Raw genomic sequence first — 24285 nt, 5'->3', positions numbered from 1 at the left:
ACTCGAGATTTTAAATTAAAAAATAATCCTTTAAAAATAATGATTGAATTCATTCATTGTTTCAGGAAAATATAAACCCATTGTATGTTCAGGAGGTTATTCAATTTCATTATTGTAAAAAGCCAGATTCTACCCCTTGATAGAATGATTCAACCCAATTTCTCTTGTGCCACCTCTCGTTACCTGTCAAGTTAATTATTTATTTTTTGTAAACACATCTCTACTAAGATTCCAAAAAATAATATTTTTCTGTGGACGCATATTTATTAATGAATTAGTTCATGATTTTTGATATCCTCTGTAACCCAAAAAGAGGACGCTTTGTTTAATATTTTTCTGTGGACAAATATTTATTTATAATTTGTTTTTTCCTATCAGTGCAGAGACTTTATATTCATTAAAAAAATATTTATTAATAATGAAGTTATTTCTTTTTAACAGATTTCTTCTGTGATCCATAAGAGGACATTTTAGTTGATGATATTTATGGGGACCATTACAAATGAAGTTTGAAAGGGTCTAATGTTTAATTAATCAGACAGTGATGGCAAGTTGTTGTTGTTGTTGTTTTTTTTTTTAAACCCCAAAATGCTCTGCACTGGTTAAGGGTACTTGGCTAAAAATATATTTCACAGGAGGAACATCTTTGAAAAAAGGTTGAAAACCACTGCTCTAGTGCCTCTAGTTAACAAAAACTAGTGTTAAAAAAAACAACAACAAAAAACAGAGCACATTAAAATGAATCCCTCCTCAGACCTGCGCATGACACTGCGTGAGATACAGTCATTTCCTGTGAGGCGATATCCGACGAAAGATCTATTTTAATCCTTGATTGCTTCGGTTTTTGACCAAATATTCCTCTTTTTCAATTTTTTAGGTTACGGCCGAACATTTTTATTTCAGACGCACACATATCCGTAGTGTATGTATCACCAGCAAATTCAATTATATTCATTATTATTACTTACTCTGTGAAAACCTCTCACAAGACTGCACAAGGAACTGGACGGTTAAAAAGCAAAGAGGGAACAAAAAAAGAATACATTTCTGCACAATTTTGGGCAAAGTTGTGATATTCATGACAGGCCCACCCCAGACTTGGACTCCTGCTGAGGTAACTAATACGCATCATTGTCAGTTTGTGTCGGATTACGCTTCAAGGCCTCTTTGAGTGGAACTGGGCGAGAGTAGCAGGAGGACAGGAGTTATGAAGTAGAGTGCATGTGTGTATGTCTTCTTTCCACGAGGCAGGATGTGGGGTCAAGCGAATGAGAGGGCAGACTTGTGTGTGCGAGGGAGTGTGGTTTTGTGTGTTGTGGGCAAGAAGGGAGCTGACTTAATGCATCATTAAGCAGGTGGACTGGGAAGACCAGGCTGAGCTGTCACTCTTAGCGAGTAGCAGACAAGACATCTGGTCCATGATACAAGAGGATACGCCCACGTGTTAGGAAGAGCGTCGGACAGTTTAAAGAGACATCAGCAAGCTAATTACTATTTATGAACGTTCTCAAACTAATTACACTTACAACCGCAAAAAACAAACATGTCAACCGGCATCTTGTTTAGCAGATGTCTTCTGGGGAAGGCCGCTTAACATGCTGATTTTCCAAATCTTCCATTTCCCGGCCATGAGCAGAAAGGTATTCAAATGGCTTCAATTCGAGGAATCGCGCTTGCTTGCAAAATCCAGCGATCGACCAAGTCATCTTGTTTATTTGTAGTTTGAATCTGTTTTTCGGTGTAACTTTAATCTCAGTCAGAGCTCGAGCTGTGTTTAGTTGGATTAAAGAGTATCAGCTGCCCAATGGATGGGCAGACTTCCAGGTGCACAAAGTACTTTTAAGTAGTGGTGCTGTATATGGTTTTAGTCAAATGTACGTAATGAAATTATCCTTTGGGGTAGTGTGTCCTGTAATTAAGAATTAAGTCGCATCCTCTTCAAAAGCGCCATGTACTGTACTGTGATTCTAAACTACTATTTTTACAAAGAATCTAGAAAAAAGCTTAATATGCAGTGTCAACTGGGTGTGTTTTGAAAGTTTTCAAATTCATTCTAAAAATCTCAAATTATAATTAATAATAAACTTACACACACAGTGTTTGCACAAAAGTATTCACCCATTCATTTTGAAATGATAAACAGTATTACAGACACTGTACAATTGAAAGAGAAACTACAGAACCAAACCACTAAACTTTGTGAAAGGTGGCAAAGATGTCCAAATCCAAGGCACAGGGGCCAGATTTGGCTCTCAATTTCATTCTATGCAGTCTGTGACGGCAGATCATGTTGTGAATGTTTGCGTCATGTTCCTTGCTAAACAACAACATTGTCTTTTGATAAGTATTGTTGTATCGCAAGCATTTCTTTCTTTCTTTTTTTATTATTTAGTGGCTTCTGATTTCAAAACTAATTATCGTTGTATTTTTTGCGGCAATATGAGGCAATCACACATATATACTGTATATGTGTTCACAGTCATAGCGGCCCCCTAAGGAAATATTAACATGATATGGCTCGCAATAAAAATGATTTTGACACGCCTGTGATAAACCATACAAATATTTCAGATAGTTATTACTTCAATGTCAAATTTATGTGATAGTTAGTCCTGTATTTACAGTCTGTGAGATTACGCAGTAGCCTCCCAGATGTTAAATGCAACAACAGCAAACAAGACAAGGAGTACAGAAAGAGAAGACATTTTGTCCCATCTCTGTGATCTCACGGGCCCTGCACGAATCGGAAAGAGATGCAGATTGACTCTTAAAAACCGATGCTGGATTTTCTGATTCGAGTCAGAACATGAAATAGCACTGTTGCATGAAATAGGAATAGCGACACCCACGAATGTCTGAGCCACACTCACATCTCAGTGTGTGTGATGCATGTGTGATTGGGAGGAGCGCATGCATGGTGTGAAAATTCTCCTGTTGACCAGAGTACAACAAAGGAGCCTCGACGTACACTATGCTGGTTTTACCGGCTCTAGTCCGTCTGGTACTCTGCGCTATAGTAGGGTGCCGGATTTTCAAAATTAAAAACTGGGGCACTATCATTTCGCTGAAAGTCAAATATGTGATACGATCTCACCCGGAACTATTGTTTACAAATGTAATCACTAGTCAATTTGGTGGCTGATGATTATGTTTATTACTTTGGCAAATACTTGCGTAAAAGGTCAAGTACTTGTGTAAAAGTTCAACAGCGCCATTCTGATTTTGCATCGTCAGATAAATGATAAAATAGTTCCATACGTAGCCGCTGCTACGTGATCACATACTCGACATTGATGTTTTGTTATTGAAAGAGTATTTGTAAAGACTTTCGTTTTCTTATCGACACCGCTATCAATCGTTGAATGCAGACACGCTTTGCCCCTGCTAAAGCCCCGGCAAAACGTATTCGGAACATGAAAATACATTGGGACAACTAACCACAGCTTGCATTAATTCTGTGTTTCTATGGATAATTACAAGACTCGAAAATAGGAGAAAGGTCACAAATGTGATAAGAGATTTGACTGTTCAATTCTTTTTGTAATTCATTTATCGCATGACTCGCTTTGATCGCCGCAGACTATTCATAATAGGTTTGGCTTAAACCGGGAGTGTCTCTGTTGCATCGCTTGCTGTGGCCGCAGAACTCCATCCTTAGCGAGGGGGCGGAGCCGCCGGCCGCACACCTGTCACACATCTGTCACCAGCAACCTTCTTAGGTGCTATTCTGAATAACACATTTAGTCTTTTCAAAATGTGATTGTGTAATTACCTGCAATTGTGATGTGTATTGCAGCTGATTCATGCATACGCACAAGAAAACCAATGAGGCACATTCATACTGGATCTCAGATGCGATCGATATTTCAAGATCGACATTCTGCCGAGATGCCGCCTCTAGGTATTGATTGTATGTGCTACAGAGGTTAGAGAATAGGTGGACAAAAACACGTGACTTGCGGTAACATTTTTCCACTCAGTGGCTGCCATGCTCACAATAATGGTGGAAATGATTAAAGTTGGTGGGTGAAGCTTCCCAATGCGTGACCCTGGCTTCACCACAAATAACGATGGACATGGCATGCAAGGGAATGCAGGGAGTGACTTCATGGAGGCGCGGAAAGCGAAGGCACACCCTGGATCAGCTTCGCTTCGTTAAAGTAGCTGTCGGAGGCAATACAGTAATCCAGTTTTAATGGCCATGCCCCTTCCCCCACCCTGATGTAATGGCCACAGACATAGCGCCGCGCCACTCTTAAAGAAGAAGCGTCAAAACCGAGTCACCGCTATGTCCCTTGCATCCAATTTGACAGCATAGGCTAAGGAGAGAAATCAAATCCTTTCCCTTGTGTGACTAAGTCGGGCATATTACTCCAGGCCAGTGATTCCCAGCCATGGAGCAATGGGACCCTTGTGTGTTGCCATATATCATCAGGTGTGCCGTGGGAAATTGTCAGTTTTCATTTCATTAGTCCACAAATTATTATCTATTAATTGCCACTGAATTCTTTCATATCAGTTACGGCGATCCTAAAAAAAAATGAAAGGCAGAATTGTTCAGTGCTTTTCCACGAGATGGCAGAAGATATCATAAATGGACGTATTCATATCGGCCTGTTCAAGAAAGCGCCTTTCCACCGGATTGTTGCCATTTATGTCCCTAGACAATAAATTGTGTGAATGCACAAGAAAATTACTTGCAAAGTACAGCATTTTCAGTTGGGAAAGTGTCCTGCAAATTCATTTGATTGTTTATTTAATAAAAACACTTTGGCGGGTTGTATTTTGGAATGGAAATACAGACACTGACTGACTAGTTACAATAATGCTGACAATCAAGATGGATGAAAATCAATTTTATAACCAAAATCAATTTCTTTTTTAAATATTTGTTTTTCTCCCAACCGCATGTACTTGATACATATGCACAGTATGAGTAATCACCTTTGGCTTTGATGCAACCGGAAAAGTTGAGGCTCAATAAAACATAAATGACCGTTAGCGATGTATCTGAAAGGTTCGAGCATTTCAACAAAAATACTAAAGGAGAATGACAAACCTGTGAGACAGAAATGTCTTCACAGGTACTCTGGCTCATTTAATTTCTGACAAACACAGCTTTTGGAGAAAGTAGTTCTGAAATAACGTCATTTTGATTGACTTTTGCAAAACCTGCCGTGAACAGAAAGGCTGGCAACTAGAACAGTCAAGCAAGTTGAAGATAGATATTTTGGGGGGGGGGGGTTTGTTTTGAGTCCAGGGGCACCCCAACATTTCTTGAACGCACAGAGAACATTGCAATCTTCAAGAAAGGAGATGCGGCCTTCACCTCGACATGCTGAAGAGCGCCTCCAAATCCAAGACTGTGCTTCTGCATCAGAGAAAATAACCAGCCCTTTTTATCCAGAAGCCAAAATGAAATTAGGTCAACAAAAAAGTGCCTTTCAGGTAAAAGATGGAAGCAAGATTATGTGCGCACCAAGTTTGTACATGTAGAGAGCATAGCCTAGTCAGCTATGAACGATTTCAATCTAAATCGCGACTGCAACACTGATCTCAAAATGACACACAAACCTTTTTTTTCTTCATGATAACCTCTGACGGTTTGTTTTTAAGTGCATAAGGAGTCAGTGCATTTGTGCCCTTCAAAAGCATTGATACTTATCATGTTACAAACATGCATGGTGGTGATATTAGGCAAGCAGACGATCCGCGACATAAAGGGGGCACCACACATTGGGGATCAAAATCAATTCTGCTCATTACTGCACTTTGTTTCATTGATCCGGTCGTATTCAGATGGATTTGCTTAACTCTGGAATTCACACTGTGACTGAACTACGGTGCAAATCAATTCATAGATCTTTGTATCTTCCCACCTCCATCTACTTGTACTTAAACAGACAACTCAAATTCCAACACTTTAAAAGCTTGGTCAAACATTACCCATACACTGTCCAAAAAAGTCTAAATGCTTATAGACCAACGGACTGACAGGTGGCTTCTACCAGAAAATGCTCCTGTGAATGAGTGGAAGTCAAGAACAGAGGACGAAGATGATTATGTCATAATGTAACTATGACTGTTCAAAACACAGACAATCTTACTTGACAAGGTTTGGTCAGAACTGCCTAAAGATGAAGTCATGACTGTTCTTTTGAACATTTGAACAGGGATATGCACCCTGGGACTCACATTAGGAGAAGGAGCACATGGGATCTGGCTCTTAGTACTGATTTGTTTTTCCTGCAATATTGTGTAAATACAGTAGTGGAATATTTACATTGGGTAATTATTGTGCATGCACAGAAATGTCTTACAGTTTGCATTATCGCTTATCATCTAAATGATGAAGTTGATGATGACAACCGAAGTGCCGGTTTGCTTTCCACAAAACAAGATAGGCAGATATCGATGATAACGCGTGCATGTGCGCGCGTGCGTGTGCGTGTGCCCGCGTGTGATGGCTGATGTTGTTTATGTACCATTAAAGCAGACAACTGGTCAAATGGAGTGGAAAATCATACGCACGCATAATGAGTGAAGCCTTCAGCATGCACATGAAGGAAGCTACTGAATAAGTCATTATGCAAGTGGATGCGCTTCTTTAAAAAAACAAAAAAAAATCAAAGGCAGAAATGGGAAACGCGTAGATAAGATGGTCTTGAAAGGAAAACAGCTGGTGGGCTTTAAATGAGTGTGATTGTGAGAACACCTGCCCGGTATTGTGCACGTGTGAAAGTAACGCACGATCATAACAAACATGCAAAGTGAGCCACGCACGGCTGCACAGGAAGCCAGAGGCGCGCGCGCGCGCGTACACACCTAAACGTGCATGTATGTTGTCAAAGGTAAAGAAAAGAGGATTGCGCCGGAGAGCAGCGATGCAGCTACTTCCGTCAACAGCTGCTCATGCTCAGCTGCAACTTTGACACCTTCCGTGACTACAACGCTTAAGAGGCTCAAATGAAAGCTAGCTATTTTCCCCAACACCCAAGAAGATACATGCATGCACGCACGCACACGCACCGAGCCTACTGTACTGTATGTACACTTCCAACTCACCACAGCTGTCTCTTGGCGGGGAGGCAGTCTTTGTTAGAGGCTGTCACTCCCATGGCCATCTGCATCACCGTGATGTATTTCTGGTACTTCATCTTCGGGCTCCGTCTCTCGACTTTGGAGGGAGCGCTACTTCGAGGAATCCGCGCCCCGCACGAGCGGCGCAGGTGAGCGTGCGTTCAAATGTCTCCAAAGGTCCCCCGACATCCGCCGCGCGTCCGGCGGCGTCAACGGCGCCATTTCCAGGGGGAGCGGTCCCCGGGGAGCCGAAGGAAAGGTACCACGCCGCCGCCACCCTGCATGTCTGCGCGCTGCCCCTCTAATCTCATTAGAGCTCAGAATAGATTGGCTAATCCATTCAATTTTAGGCAGGACGGGCTCATTGTTGAGGCACGCCCGGGAGCGGACACTTGTTTCCCTGTGCCCACCCTCGATTTTGTTTAGTTTGATCCCCTCGCAAAGAGTGAGGAGAGCAGAGTCGGAGAGGATGCGGCGGCGGCTGCATCCATGAGTCTGTGAGGTAGGAAGAGGAGTGCGCTCACAGAGGAAGAGAAGAAGGAGGAGGGAAGAGGGGGAGATAAAATGCTTTAGGAGAGGGGGTTAGAACCTACGAGCGGTGAGAGAAAATCTCAGCGACGATGGGCGCCTTTTTGATGTTTTAAATAGGCAGAGGGGAGAGAACCAGAGTGTGAAAATGATAACGAGCGTAGGAACACACAAGTATCCAACATGGCACAAGATAACAAAAATGAATTTTCATTATTTTCTTGTTGTCAGCTCTTTTGAGGAGTGAAATATTTGACATCAGGCTGCCCTAAACTAACAGTATTTGGAATTACCTCCATTTTTTTTCATCACACCTATGCTAAGCTGTAATACAAAATCTAAAAAAAATAGTGAAGCACAATTTGCTATTTCTTGATGTTTAAGATTTCAAATCAGAGTTGCGGTGCTGAACAGGAAAACATGAAACATTTGGATGTTATGCTTATGATGCTCATGTTTCCTTTCTGAATTCTCAAAGAGAATTCCCTTTAAAAAGGCTGAATTTGTGGGTAAATGGCTGTTTGATTTGAAACTCTTCATTCTTTTTCAGAAGGTAAAATGTTTCAAGCACGAACATGACAAGAAGAATCTGCGTTAATATACTCCATAAGGCTGCGTGGTATCTTCTCATTTTGATCACAAATGAGCTGGGAAATTCACAGACTGTCACATCTGGGTAAGGCGGGTGAAGAGAAGGATTGTGTGGGACCCCAACAAATGTATAAAATTGAGAGAGATGTGGCTCAAACAAAGAAGGTTTAATGAAAACTGAGGCAGAATCAACAGGAACAAAAATAATACGAAATAACAAAAAATTCAAAACTGAAACAAACGCATGGGAGGCAGCAGGGAACAGAGACAGGAAGGTAGGAACTCCTCGGGGGAGATGGTGGACTTGGCTTAATTGACAGCAGACAATATCCCGACAAATAAATTGAAACAAAACTGGGACTTAAATAAAAGAAGACTAACCAGGGAAACATGCAACAGCTGGATGGGAACAAGAGGCAGGGGAAACCACTTGAATGGACAAATGGTTGGGGACATGAAGACAGGTGTAACTAATCAGACTAACTAGATCAGGGGTCAGCAACCCGCAGCTCCGGAGCCACATGCATCTCTTTTGTCCTTATGTTGCGACTCTCAGTGGTTTTGGAAAATAAACAATGCTTGGTTTAGATCGACGACGCGGACGGCGTAATAAGAGACGCATTTGAATTGCGGTCAATGACGTTTGTATGCTTGGGTGATAAGGCGACATCTAGAGGATGTGTTTGGTGCGAGTTGACACGAAACATGATGTGAGACAGCCAATCAGTTTTGGGAAGGTAATAACAGGAAACGGAAATATAGTGAGGCCTTCCAGATTAAAAGTACACATTTTCAGAGTAATATATAACTGAATATTAAAAACGAACGCGCTTGAAGAATTCTGAACGCAAAATAAAAGTCATCTTAGTACCCCTGCGGGTGAGCAAGAATGGACTCAAACGTTGAGTCTGTTTGCTTGTTCTTTTCTTGAATACAAGATGGTAACAACCTTTGTTAACACAAACCCCGTTAATAACGAATGGAGAACGCAAACAGGAAATACAGTGTGGCCTTCCGCATTCAAAGCAGGTATTTCGAAACAAGGTAACACTGTTAAGTGAACAGTACAAACTGGAGCAAATCCTCCTGCCTGTCTGCCTATACATACATACATACATACATATATATATATATATATATATATATATATATATATATATATATATATATATATATAGAGAGAGAGAGAGAGAGAGAGAGAGAGAGAGAGAGAGAGAGAGAGAGAGAGATACCACATACACCACCATAATGTACCACATTTGTTACGGGGGCAGTAGAGAGGACCCAAGAGCACGCACGGACTGGTAAGAGCAATGACGGAACATTTATTGAGCAGAAGGTGCGGGCAGTAGTGGGAGCTGATGGGAGCATGGAATAGTGGTGGAGGTTTTGGAGTCAGTGGAGCCGCAGCTTGACTGGCAGCCGGGCGAGGAAAGGCGGACGGGACGGGGGCTTGGGCAGATTGGTTAAAGCGACAGGCTAGCAGGTGGTCAGATACAGGCAGGGTCGAAATACCGAAGGTCCAGTCATGTCGGCAGGCTTAGGTTTAGACAATCTAGCAGGTGCTTGAGGGTGTTCCTGGTTCAAATACTGAACAGGTGATGAGCTGCAGCTGTGGTGATTTGGCTGATTGGCAGAGGAGGCAAGCAGGTGTGGTGAGGTCAAAAAATGAGTTGGCTGAGCTGGGGAACTGTGACAACATTATTTTTATTAAAAAAAAGCAAGCAGACTGAACCAATGTCTGAATCCATCCTTATACGTAATCGCATATTTTCCGAAGTATAAGCCGAACCGGTATATAAACTGCAGGTAATAAAATGAGATATTTCTGCAAAAAGATGGTACATGGAAGTTTACTCGTTTTCTTTTTCATTTTTCCTAATTGCCTGCCAACAGCAACAGCCTCTCTTTAACAGACTGAACATGCCTGCATGTTTAGTCCCAACGTATTAAAAGAAAATGGATGGATGGATAGTTTCAACACGAACAGAATACTGTTAGTTAAATAGCAGTTCAAAATCAAAATCAATACTTCAGCACTTCAATACTTCACCTTTTTTTTTTTTATCTCCCTATGTTTGATGGATTAGTTTATTGAACATAAAAACACATTGCAATTCATTTATACAGTCATTAAGACATGAATAAAATCATACATACTGTGTACTATGTATAAAATTAACACAAATTTACCCAAAATTGTATTAATTCTCTTATTCAATAAAGACATACTTTTTTAATAGTATATTTTTAAAACTCCTTTTGAGCACAACCATTGATTCACGTTATTTCAGTTCTATTTCACAGCTGTTCCATAAATTGAAACTTCAAACACACAGATACACACATTTGCTTGCTGGTGGCTAGCAAAAAAAAAAACAAAAAAAAACAGATAAGGGCTCAAATCATGAGACGCGGCTTATAGTCCGAAACATAAGGAATGTATATATATATATATATATATATATATATATATATATATATATATATATATATATATATATAAAACAGCAACCCGATAAAAAACCCCAAACTGACTTTGACAGTGAAAGATGCAGTTGACCCTCACAATTCATTTGGGTTCAGGACAAAGGGGCTGCCATGAAAGGAAGATTCCAGTAGAGATCTGAGAGGCAGGCAAGGATCCTTGAAGCGTGATGCCGGAGACAGCTGAGTAGTACACATCTCAAGAAGATATGAGGAAACATTGGCTCAGTCTTGGGAATGGTGAATTCACCAGATCCTCAACTCCTAAAGGCTCAACATAGTAGAGTAGTGAGTGATCCAAAGAATGTTTACAATGGTTGTATGTATCACTTACATATCTACGAAGGCAACTTTCATGATGAAAGATACATACAGGTTTTGGAGCAACATATGCTGCCATCTTAACAGCATCTTTTCTAGGGATGCTGTTAATGCATGCTACATGTTTTGCATGCTACATCAGCCCGGTCTTAAACTAAGAGTGCAAGTACTAGACTGGCCTGGCAGCAATCCAGACCTGTCTCCCATTGAAAATCGAGGGCATATAATGAAGAAGAAAACATGACTACAGACAGCAGAAGTTGTCAATGAATAAGCTATGTTAAATGGCCAGATAAATATTTTTCCCACTTCTATATTATCGGTAAATCTATATGTGTTGTTTTAACAAATGGTTGACTGATCTAAAGTGTTGAAAATACCTTGCTCTCTTAGTCGATGCAATTGTAATTGTTGAGCAAATACGCCGGGTTTGGGATTTGTAAAGTGATGTTTCGAGTCAAATGAGAATTCCACACAACACCAGCAATACGCAATGTATTTAGTGAGATTATAATGTCATGTTCTGCCTCCTTCTTTGTTGCGTTATGTTTTCTTGATTTTTGGTTTTAGTTATCATTATTTCTGTCATGTTTTTCTTGCTTCCCATGTATCTCTCATTAGGCTACTGTGTTCACTTGTGCATGTCGACGCTCTACATTTTGTCAACTATCCTCCGGTTGTGTCTTGTCACTTCTGTCTTGTTCATGTGCTCCTTGTTGTCTCGTCAACTGGCCTGCATTTTGTTCTTTGCTTTCTTTCAGTCCGTGTTGATTCCTTGTTGATAATATTGTTGTTTTGTCCTTACCTTAGTACTCTCATGTTTCATGCTACTGTGAGGCCTGTTTTCTGGTTTTGGTTAGTTTCTGTTTCTCATTTTTGAACTTGTTATTTTCAGCTTGTTTAATCTAAATAATATAATAATATGGCTGCTTTTATGTTTTCTTTGAATGAAATTGTTTTTTTGAAAGCGCATATCTGCCTTGCGTCCCTTCTTTGCATCATTTACATGCACAGCCATACTTCAATAATATACTGTATATACATTATTGGTTTCCTATGAATTGAAAGGACCTTTACAAAACAAAAACAATGAGAGTGGAATTCATGTTTATTTTCTTCTAACTCTAAAGACTTAAGCCTATTTTATGTACATCAATGATTGGCAGAATTATAAACACAGATTATGATGTGCGTGAATTGTTTACCATGCATCTCTTAATGTATACTAAGCATGTGATGCCAAGTTCAGTAAGTCATCCTTCCGCGTCTCACAGGCTCTGTAAAGATGCATATTGATCCAACGATTGATTCAGTGTCAAATTGAGATGGCCAGTAAACATGAGTCTTAAGTGAGTTGTCAAGGGCAAAGAAATCTTCCACGAGCACATAAAAGTCATGATACGGTTACTGCATGCTTGTTTACATTCGACAGAATTGTCAATATTTCAGCAGTACGATGCAGGGACCATAAACGGCCACACATTTTGGGGTATCTAAGACAGAGACTGCAAAAAACATGAATTTTTAATATTCAATGCATGTTTTTTGTTCTTTTTTTTAACCAGGTAAAAGCATGATTTGAACAACCCATTTATGGTACTAAAAAAAGACCAACCCAATATTTGGGTAATTTAAATGAACTTTCAAGTTTGATTTGCTAAAAACAACTCTAACAATGGATCACAATTGGGTAGATTTGTATTTAACAATCCAGAAAGTTGGGTCAATTTGAAACAATATTCGGTCTGTCCTTTTTTGATTCATAATTGGGTTATTTTTAACTGTTTTTAGATTGTAATGACATTAGATGTCAAGCTTTAGTTAAAACAAATATGTTTCTTTGTGTTAGGCACCAGGCATGGGAACGATTTCAGATTCAGACAGTACGATAACCTTGTGCATAAATATCACGGTATGACTATTGAAATTACAGCTCACTAAACATATCATTTTAAAGTCTTCACATTTTTCTACATTATGAAAACAGTTTTATTTTGAAACAAGATTCATAACAGCATTTATTAAAATAACAAACATTTACCATGCTAAATTAAAAAAAGATACGTAAATAAAATTATAACAAAACTTTAGTGAGCAACACTTGCTCACCAATAAACATATACATGAATTCTTCCTAATTGAACACACCCGATTTTAACTGAAATGTGGGCACTTCATTAGTATAAAATAATATTTTTCAAAATGGTCATTCAACTATGTGTATCAATCAATAGTACAATGTGGATTCTGTCATTTTGTGTTGACTATTTCCCCACGCAAGCACACATGTACACAAAAACAATCCTCGTGTCACTCCGGATCTCTTCCGCTTCTGCACTACGGAAAGCGGAAGAGATCATACGACACCAAATTTGCATTTGTTTTGAGTAAAGCCGCTCCGTTTGGAATACTGCTTTTTTGTGCCAAGTAACATCCGAGATTGCCAGTGAAACACCGCGTTAGACAGCTAGTGGTGACCGACATTCGTGTTGAAAAACACCAGAAATTGTCACGGGGATAAGAGGGAAAAGAGCACATGAAGACAGGTGAGCACCGTTAAAGTTTCTTTATTTATAAGCGGATACTTGCTGACGTGAAAACCGCTGCTTTGGTGGATAGCCAGGACCGGGCGAAGTCAGAAGGAGGCGGGCAGTCGGGTGGCTAAGGGCAAATAGGAACGAGATACAGGCTAACTTGTAGAATCGGCAGGCTGGTGATCGGGTTCAGGCAGGGTTGAAACACTACAGGTCAGATCAGCAGGCTATTGGACAGTCGCCGGTGGACAGGGTCGATTCACGGGTAATCAGGCAGCTGCTGGAAAACTTGGTGTTGCACATAGAGTCTATCTGGCAGAGGTGGCGAGGAAGAGACTGGGTTTTATAGTGACCAGCAGATTGGCAGCAGCTGTTGATGACTGTGCTGATTGGCAGAGGAATAGAGCAAGTGTGATAAGGCTGAAAATGAGGTGACTGGACAGGTGGACTCTGACAGACATAGCATTTAGAACGGTACTTTTTACTTTTGACGCCGCTTTTTGGTGTCGACTGATGTTAATACTGTACTCCAAATGGCCTCTGCCATTTTTCAAAATGAACATTGGTCGCTGCTAGGCATCTAGAGTGGTGTACTCGATGCTGTCTCTGATCCTGCTAGGCGTAAAAAGTGGTGTAAAAAAGCAAATTTACTTCTTTGACGTGCGTTTGCGTTGCTGGTTTTGAGATATAAGTTGGAATGTCAATAAAAACACCATCTCTACTGACTCCGCCTCGAACTCCGACTGCGACGGTATGTATCTCATTCACTCGCTATAGGACAAGAGCATGTGTGAGCATGCTTGTGTGTGTGTGTACGTACGTGCGTGTATGCATGCATTTTGCGGGGTGGGGAGGATAGTCAACGTGAGGTGACAGAATCCACATTTTACTGTTTATTGATACCTGCCGTAGTTAGCCGTAGCCGACAAAAAAAGAAAATGAACCGCTGCAGCAGAGGAGGACATCTGTATGATACACAATGAGAGCTACATTTGCAGCTACTCGTTAAGGTAGAGGACGTCGGAAAAAAAAAAAAAAAAACTAAACTTACAAGTTTGGATAGACTTAGATGTTTTTCAATGACCGCCACTTCTAAAACTGCGACATATCTGCAATTGGGTTATCGCCCCATGTCTCGTGGCAAACAACACAAGTATTTAGTGAGAATTATTGTGCACGTGGGCTACATGAAGCCCCAGGCTGTCAGTTGCCCATCCCTGATTTAAGCGATACTGAGCAGCATTATGTGTCTTTTTGCTGTGAAGCACCAATGTAAGGTGAGGTTAAGCCCCACAGTCACTGCAATTAAATATTTACTGAGGCTCCTAAACAAGGTGAAACTGCTGTCTATGTACCCAGAGGCCTGTTGAGATTGCCCATGCATCTGAAAAAGTAAATGTAGATAATCAAGAATGAATAACAGTGCAACGGTGAGGGAAATAGTCAGTGAGCAAAAACAGATAACACTGGCTGGTCACACAAAGAGAAGCAGCTGGTGGGGAAGGTCAGAATAGCTGCTCTCAGCACTGCTTGATGTTGGCAAAACAGCATCTACCCAAAAACGCAACACAAAATGTCTTTTTCAAAGTCAACTGAGCATTCACACTTCTTCACATGCCTAGATGAGATAGAATATGTGAAAGTGATGCCGGAGAGGAGACGTAAAAGTGTTTCAGGTCGTGGTAAATACTCTTTACAAGATATTCTTGAGCGAGAGGGAATTATGTATCGCTACTTATGTTGCATCATTACCGTATAACATTTGGATTGTGTGCAGGAGGCAGTTTTAGTACATCCCTTGTTGAAAAAAAATCCTCACTAAATGCAGACCATTCACTGTTGTTTAATACCAGAGCAATGGTGACTTCAGTTGTGTAGAATAACATTTTACACAATTAGCTCAACTGAATGACGTTGTCACATGACAACATTTGTTGGGGATGCGGGCACCAGTCAAATAGACCATGCATTTACAATGGGAGAAACAGGATAATACATATGAAAAGATTTTTTTTTTTTTTTTAATTTCTGGTGTGTTCAGTTTCATTATTTATTTTGTAAACGCAATGTGATAATTAACAAGACAATAATATGTATATCTATATATAGATATGTTTGGTCAGCCATATTTTGTGTGATGAATACCTACATTTGTGGTGTTCTGCTCTGCTTCTCCCCTGTGTTACTTTTGCTTTGGTTGCAGAGCTTCCATTTCCTGGCCTGGGGGCATAAAGCCACGGGCTTCACTCCTGAATCTCATCAACGATCAAACCACAATTTAAGTGCAACCGGAAGAGAGGGGCAACGTTGGATTATTCTCTGAACCTGCTGTTCTGTTTATCCTCGTTTTTAACAACATCTGAGCCTTTTCTGTTTTGCTATTTTACTTTTGAAATTTTGAGTGTTTGTCTGTTGTTTTTTTTGTTTTGTTTGTTTTTTTTAATTGGTTGAGGTAGTAGATTTGCTCTCGGTGTAATATTGATTCATGCAATACTTCCAAAAAAGTAAAGCAGTGCCTGCTAACACAAATGATTGGGAAGGTTTCACAAATGCAACTCCGGTTTTCTCCTCCATTCAAAAGTACCATCTGACTTATTATCAGCGCACATTTCAAAAGCCACCATCTAGTATTGTAGGGCATCCAATGTGAATATTTGCAAAAATCAAAACGTTCCTCAGTTTGAACATCAAAACAGTTTGTCCTTGTAATGAATTCAATTGAATTTAAATTGAAATGGATTTTCAAATCATCATATTCGGTTTCGTTTACATTTTAAACAATGGACCGTCTGGATGTGTTCATATGAATTAAATCATATTGTCGAACAGACACCATTATTTTTACATTGAAGATTTCTTGAGTCTGGTGATGGTCATGACAGTTTCTCTCAATGTACTGAATCATTAGAATCAGTTCATTTAAAATAATACTTCAAAATACTCTTTCATCGAGTTGTCCAACCACACCTCCGTGAAAGGAAGAAAACTCTCAATGGAGACACAGATGTCACCCATACTTATGCCAGTTTTACTGTTATTATTTGTGCTTTCGATTAATTATTGTTAACAATAATCACAAATGTGATTATTGTGAGGAACAATACATACAGTTCGTCTGCATACATTGATTCCAAATTACGATTTCGTATGAAAATGAAAATATATGTGCTTCTTTTAATCTGGATTGCGTCAAACTGTTCTCATAGATAAACAGCTGTCAATAAAAGTGTGGTAATATTGAAATTCCTTCTTTTGAATCAAAAATCACTCATTTTTGTTCACTGGTAATGGCAGTATGTTCACTCACTGATTCGTCACATTGTTGCAGATGTATTAAGCAGTTAAAAAGCTCATGTCCAGCTAGAGCGTATCATAAACGTATCACAAAATGAATCCGGGTTTGAAGCAAGCTCCAACGAGCCATTGCCAAGCCATTCCAAGGTCATGTAAAGAATGTGTAGCTAAAGTGCTTCACAATAATGCTCAACTTTAACTCATTCAGTTCCAGCTATTTTCAGACCCGCTTTTACTCTAAGATTTGAAATTATTGATGAATGTCTAGACTCTAAAAAGATGTATAAATATATCTTGGGTAGTAATAACTTCATCTTTTCTGAAGCAACGTTTGGCTGTTTCACTCTGAAGGTCTATTCTTGGTATTTAAAAACACCATTAGGAGTCTGTTCCAACACCTGGGCTGTAACAGAAACTTAGCCCAGCTGTTTGATTTTGCGTTGGTGGAAGGAGATATAGCGAAGAAGGTTTGGTTGGAGTGAGATTTCCCCTTGGAGTGGCCACCATCCCAACCCGTGACCATAAATTACAGCACCCTGGTCCCAGGCCACGATTAATCACATGACCACAGCAGCCAGATTAAATCTGTAGCCTTGGACCGTTCCTCTGTCCCACTCTCTCTCAACCTCCTCTGTCAAGTGAGATGCATACAAACAGCAAGCACACACAAGGAAACAATAACTTATAAACACAGTGGTGTAATTTGTCAGTATGTCACATGATCCGCATTTTTACCTGTCACCACAAGCTCCGTCTCTTTCTACATGAAACGCTCAATGTTTCCTGTCGCTATGCCCTGTAATTGAACAATGTGGGGTTTATGTCGAGAAATGCTGACATATATCAAGAATGATAGAGTTTAAATTACTTGCAGTAGACTGCAATTGGTTGGCAAGCAATTCAGGCTGTCCCCTGTCTACTGCCGAAACACAGCTGGGATAGGCACCAGCAAGCCTGCGACCCTAGTGAGGGTAAGTGGCTATAGAAAACAGATGAATGGATGGAAATTATTTACATACAGTTTTTCTATTACCTATGGTAATTTATAGTTGCAATTAAACATTTATATATAATTTATGGTTGCAATTAAACATTCTTAAAAATCTCTTAACCTTCACATAACCTCATCAAATAACAAGCCTTCCTTCTTCCATCATAGTGGATGCTATATTGTAGCAATGAACAAAAATAAAGAATATGCAGTAGCAGTTTTGTGGAAAAGGGCAAAGGGCACTTTCCTTACAATTGAAACCATAATAAATGTGAACAAAATTACACTTTAATGTCTACATTTGACATTCTGTCTTGCAAAGCAAACTGGAGTAGATCATGTCGATTCATTGCGCATCTAGTATATATAGATTGGATAATCAATCATTGTCAATCAGATCAGTTAAATGATTCTCAATCGAATTAGAGTCGCAGCTCAGGAAGCCCCAAATTAATACGCCGTATTTGCAATACGCATGTGAAATGATAATACAAAATCCACAAGTGTGGTCAATGAAACCTAATTCAGCCACGGTCCTGAAACTTAAATAGCTACAGGGAAAACTGAATGGAATTTTACACAGTGGGTAATGATCCGAATAAAAGGAATGTTTACTTTATTTAATAGAACTGTAAAAGGGCATCTAAAATTAAATCTTTTAATTTGAAATGCAAGGCTATCATGAATCACATTGCAGTCTGAGTAATCCTATTAAAGCAAGTGGGAATTAGAAGTGTTATGTTGTTTTAATTAAGTATTTGTTCACTGAATCCAAGAAATATACAGTATATAGGATGTGCCCAGTCTGTATTAACGATTAGGCATAGGTGGTGACACAAGAGGCAATCAACTCACGTTGAAACATCAGTCTGATACTTTTGCACACTAATGCACAGTAGAAAAGAGCAAAGACCAATGGGGACCTCCAAGTAAATGCCACATCTGAGACTTACCAGTGAAGTATGATGCTAAGAAGGCACACATGGATTCTACAGGGGGTGATTTAAGCACTTGAAGCCAACCGAGTGTAATGCAATATGTAAATGAAACAGTTGTCAAAATGAATCTGCCTGCTGTTACTTGCAAAGAATTGCATGTGACAAGACTGAAAAAAAAAAACAAAAAAACAATCACGCACGATATGCTCCTTCTCTTTATTCGTGACACTATTGGTTCAAGCTCAGGTCAGAGATATGAAGCACGAGTCAAAATGTGCTCACAGCTGCAGCTTTGATAGTTTTGTCTTGAAAGTCAAAGACGATTTGGAAACAGTGGCTGTATTAATATTACTTTGCATCGCATACGTAATTCATAAGGGCAAGGGATTGGGATGGAGTTGTGAGTGTTTTGAGGATTCTGTCAATGGATGCAAGAAAAGTGGACACGGAGTGACTGCTGTTACTGCTTGGATGATCTTTTATGGTTCTGGGGGTGCATACAAAGAGCTATATTTCCACGCCCAGTTCGAGTCACATGTGAGATGCAGTGTAAACACGTACAGGTGCAGGCTTAACTTGCTTTTCATATTTTCACCAGTCAAAATGCAAGGTGCAGGATTTGAGCAGTTGAAAATGTCAAAGGGAACACTCTTGGTGCACCAAAATGCCTACCGTGGCGCACAGCGTTCTGCCAGCTTCACAAACAATTAAAATGAGATTGGCTCCACGCTAGACGCTACACACTGGACGCTCCACACAATACCCTTCAATTTTTTCTGTTCCACTCAGCTTTGTTGTAAATATTTACTGAGCACTATTCACCCCAGCCTGGAGTATATGGTGTATTTACAGTTTCCAGTTGTAAATAAATTGGAAATATCGCCAACAGGAATCCCGGATTCCAGTTCATAAATTATTCAACATTCAACCACAGCACATCAGCAATATGTCCAATCCCGAGACATAATGTGCCCAAGACTATTACATTTACATTCAAACTGCATATAAAATGTCTTAGATATAATGTGTTGTATATTGCCCAAGTACAGTACAGGTGCGTATAGAACTACATTTTAACCCTTTTAAAAAAAACCTAATACTTGGAAAGAATTATATGGTATTTTTGTTTTGTTTTTGTTTTTTTGTGGGGGGGGGGTATTTGTCACTTTTGTTGACAAATAAGTATGCACATTTTTCGCATGTAATTTCTTTTTACTGGCGGACTTTGTTTATTTTTTATTCGTCATCATAATCTCTCATTTCCCTGGTGGCGCAACCTTACCTAAAACAATCAAGGACGGAGAAAGGGGAAGACTGTTTTTCAGTTTGTGTGGATTTAGGGGAGTTTGACTTTTAGCGGTTACACTGTACAGATTGCTAGTGTAAATCTTCAATGATACAACCATTTATTTTCAAGAGTTTTCATAGATGATTAGATAAGAAACCCGGCACCATTTCTGCCTAGCCTATAGTCAAACCTGGGGGGTCTTTTTAAATTATGTAATCATCACCAATTCTTGACCGTAGACGAGGTTTGATGTCACTGTGTCTCCACGCCGTAGGGTGTGAAACCAGCAGCTTTCTGCCCTCCCACTGTCACCTTTATTAGCATCCTGCCAGGCTGAGTGCCATGTTTACCTCAGAGTTGCTGAGTTAAGTGACAAAGGGGGCATTGGGGACATTAGAAAGTCATTGTTTACAGCAAACATAAATCAGTAACAGATGCGCTTATTTGCATCAAACACATATGACTATGCTGGTGTTTCATGTAATGCTTTCAGCTCATTTATTTTTTTATAATGAGAAAATGACTAATTGTTTGAGTGTGGTATCTCCACAGACCATACACGCACACGCACACACACACACACGCACACATACGCATGTATTGTTATAAAATGTTTAGGATGAGCTCTGAAGTTTAGTTAGTCAGAAGGGGGCAGAGTAGCCAAAGACTGTAATTAAATACACTGTAGAATAAATATACACACGTGACATAAGTCTGTGGTATTTTTCTTTTAGGCTAGCAAATGTTCTTTGTAGCAGAAGGTATCACTGTGAATGTCGACAGAAAAATGAACATATTTGAATCTCGGAGATCTAAAAACAGTGCTTCACCGTCTTTTTTTCATTAAAAAAGATAAGCTGTATTGCAGGCAGACCCACTGGAAAGGTTTCCTGCATGTCAAACAGAGGAGTTGACTTTAAACGCACATGCCACCTGCACTCCTACAAGATAGGTGATATCTACCACTGAGTACAGGAGTGGATTACAACTCCTGGGCAGTAGTGGATTACAACTCCTGCCCTCATTGGTCGATGTCGCGCAAGAATTCAATCACGTGTCTTGTAGGAGGGCATGTGAACCGATTGACTGATTGTCTTGGCAGTCTTCTCCAAGTTGTTGTTGTACCACCGGCAGCGGTCCCAAAGTGAACCTCGCATGCGAGTGACAACAGCAGGTGGAAGGAGTACGATGAGGACGAAAGAGGGCATTGGGAAGATGGTTTAAAGAGTACTGTTGGAATAAATTAGCATTTTGAGTTTAGACTCTGCTCCTCAGTTATCATGTTTGGTCAGCTATGGGCCGGTTTGTCATGGTGCTTTAGTAACAAAACTAAAAGTTAAATATGGTAAATATGTTAAATAGGGTTAAATATTGTAATTTTGTAAACACTTTCATGAGCCTGGCACTATCCTCAAAACAGTTGCTAAATGACGAATGATGTCAAATAACTGGATGATTCAAAACATGAGTCAATACAATATAATTTTAGAAGAAGTACTAGGTGTTGTATTCTGTTTGTCAGCCAATTAATGAAGCGGATATGCAAAGTGATGAGTCACTGCGAGGCCACTCAGCTTGCATGAGAACAGAGACTCCCAACTGCATGTTATGTATGCCTGAATTTGTTACCCTGAATTGCTCGTCTTGTATGATGTATTTTTTAGTCAACAACACATCCTTCAGAGCTCTTACAGTTGACAGAGAAAGTGTTCTTAAGGGGTATGAAAGGGAAAGAAGCACTCAATATACAGTTGCATTTACTGCAAGTGATTCATATTGAATGAAAAGTCTTTTGTTGTGTTGTAGATATAAAAGACATAAACAAAATAAAAAACATATTATCATGGATTTGTGTGTTACCACTTCTGTTTTGTCAGAGATAATACTGTCCACACAGGCCGTGATGTAAGAAACGGATTGTCATGTAGCATTATACCGTTAAACTGTTTTTTTAGGCTTTGCTTGTGCACTTATTAAGAAAACTGTCATAGTTGCTGCTTTTTTCCAACGTGTGTAGAGTGCACCCAAAAGAACACAGGATTTGAATGATGCTTGAAGGCTTACATTCGATCATCAATCATAAGTATGTATAAAATTGTTTTTGTTGGAACCACTTCTGGTGGATAAATTGCATGCAGTAAGAAAACCTCTTTATTAGTCTTTTGAATGGCTCACCATTCATGAGGAATGCTAATGTATTGTGATGAGAAGCACAGCAGTGCATGCGTGTTGTGCCCATGTAACGTGTGTGAAATCTGTACTGTCAATGCCAAATTGTGTTGCTATGGTACTTCAGGAGGTTTTAATAAATAGAATATTTTCATGTGGTCCTGTGGTATCCAAAGTCATCTTCTTACGCACTTGATGTCAACTTTATATCTTTCATGAGAATACAGACAGCATTACCAAGTGGTTAATTGTGGTCAGTTAGCCTGTTTTAGACTGACCTGTAACCTGTATAAAGGCTGCAAAAAAGTAGTTCAGAGGTTTTGAAAGTTGTTTCATATTTGTTTTTTTTTCTTTTGTTATTTTTAAAAAGATGCAGTTTTAGGTATACTTATACAATTTTTGTGGATAATAACCTTTTTTATAGTTGGCATATGGGTTGGCGGTGGGTGCAAAAGGTTTTCTCTTTCCTTGTTTTTTTTTTTTTTTGTGCACAGTATAATTGAGAAGCCCTGAGTTAGGTTGACATGAGGACTCTGACAGCAGCACTTCATTTTTTTATACTCCCAAATTCTTGAGGTAGTCCGGTAAACACAACATTTTGTAAAATGGAGATCAGTCCCACACTGTACTTTGGAGGAACCACTCAGTGAAATACATCATAATGAACAGCTCTTTATAAAGACTCAAGTCCCATCATTCACAGTAAAAGGGGGTTCAAAACATCCGGTTCATTCCTGAAGGTAGCGTAACTACCAATCAGTAGTTAAAAAAAATAAAATAAAACAATCTGAGGAATTCATTCTGTTTCTGTTGCCTTGAGAATTACAATAACCTGCCAGATGGTCCCAGTGAGCAGATAAATACCCCATTCTTATTAGAAGAACATGGGATGAAAATATTGAGAGATTAAAGAAATGTTAATAAATGGTAAGGATAGTACACAGGTGTCAAACTCAAGGACAGGGGGCCAGATCCAGCCCGCCACATCATTTTATGTGGACCGCGAAATGCTAACAATGAATTCAAGTTTTGGTATAAAATACCAAATTTGCAAGTTTTGCTATTTCTTTTTTTTTGTTTTGTTAACAATACCCCCTTTGAACAGTTTTTTTTAGCAGACTCTTATTTCAAAATGTGTAAAATGTATTTGCTAATAACTTGGTTTTGTAGGTGCTGCTCATGTTATTTTGATTACAGTGATCTGTGTTGCAAAAGGCAGAGGGTATACCACACTGAGCATAGTTACAAGTTCAAAGCCAGGCCCATTGCAGGTTGCCTTCCTGCTGATGGCAGAGGTAACCTGAAACAACAGCTGCCACAAAGTAGACACTTTTTGAATTCCGGACTTGCACATTGAACATTGGTGAACAGTTAAATCAAGGCGTGCTTGATGAAGTCTAATCATTAGATATGTATTGTTGCTCTCCAATCTTGTGTAATATCTATATTAAGGATAAATTATTTGCATAACAAACTTAAAAGCACTGCAGCTCTACAGAGTGAAACTACATTTTCTTTTTATCCAGACTTGTTTGCATCTAAATGATCACTCATACCACACAGATAGGACTGTTCTGGTCTGCTGCTGCAGCTTTTCAAATAAACCCTGCAGAAATGTAAAAAGACAGTGTCAATTAGCAGATGCCAGGCAGAGCCTGTGTTAAGGTCTGATTTGGTGATTAGTTGAAGCGGAGGGTCAAATTACGGTCAGCCAGGATTTTGTTTGATTAAGTACAGCTCAAAAGCTCACTACCGTACCTATTTTGTGATGGGAAACAGTAATGGCACACTTGAAATGGTGGCCTCATAACTGCACTAATGGGAAACAATCAAGCAAGCTTTGTGTTTTAGTAATGAGCATAGAGAAACAAGAGGTTCATCTGAATGCAATTTAATTTAACATACCGTATATCCAATTATTGAAGAGGACAAAAACTGTTGTACAAGTCAACTGTGTTGTGAAATGTATTTAAATGGACAGTCGGTGGTAGGACAAAAAAGTTATTCATTTTAAAAATACATGATACATTTCAATAACATGCACATAAATGTGTCTATTATGTC

At 39.5% G+C, this 24285-nt stretch overlaps 1 protein-coding gene and 1 long non-coding RNA gene across 11 annotated transcripts in view; one reads left to right on the top strand and one right to left on the bottom strand.

The window, feature by feature from the left end:
- The window catches only part of tjp1a (tight junction protein 1a), a 108096-nt gene extending 100609 nt beyond the window's left edge, over window positions 1–7487 (bottom strand). For 5 of the 10 annotated variants that reach the window (XM_088412222.1, XM_088412228.1, XM_088412224.1 and 2 more), the window contains exon 1: window positions 7066–7487. In XM_088412222.1, coding sequence (XP_088268348.1) covers window positions 7066–7157 — 92 coding nt within the window. In that variant the 5' untranslated portion in view covers window positions 7158–7487. The remainder of the gene's footprint in view (window positions 1–7065) is intronic. The other 5 variants (XM_088412229.1, XM_088412230.1, XM_088412233.1 and 2 more) reach the window with 2 other exon arrangements.
- Window positions 6922–16776, top strand: LOC148425005 (uncharacterized). Its single transcript, XR_015865273.1, has 2 exons — window positions 6922–7339; window positions 15745–16776. It is a non-coding gene; the product is annotated as an uncharacterized LOC148425005 (long non-coding RNA).
- Window positions 16777–24285: the final 7509 nt, after the last annotated feature.

Source organism: Hippichthys cyanospilos, chromosome 4, assembly GCF_059441005.1.
Source record: "Hippichthys cyanospilos isolate Australia breed blue-spotted pipefish chromosome 4, RoL_Hcya_1.0, whole genome shotgun sequence".
NCBI lineage: Eukaryota > Metazoa > Chordata > Actinopteri > Syngnathiformes > Syngnathidae > Hippichthys > Hippichthys cyanospilos.
This window is presented reverse-complemented; position numbering and strand designations above follow the sequence as displayed.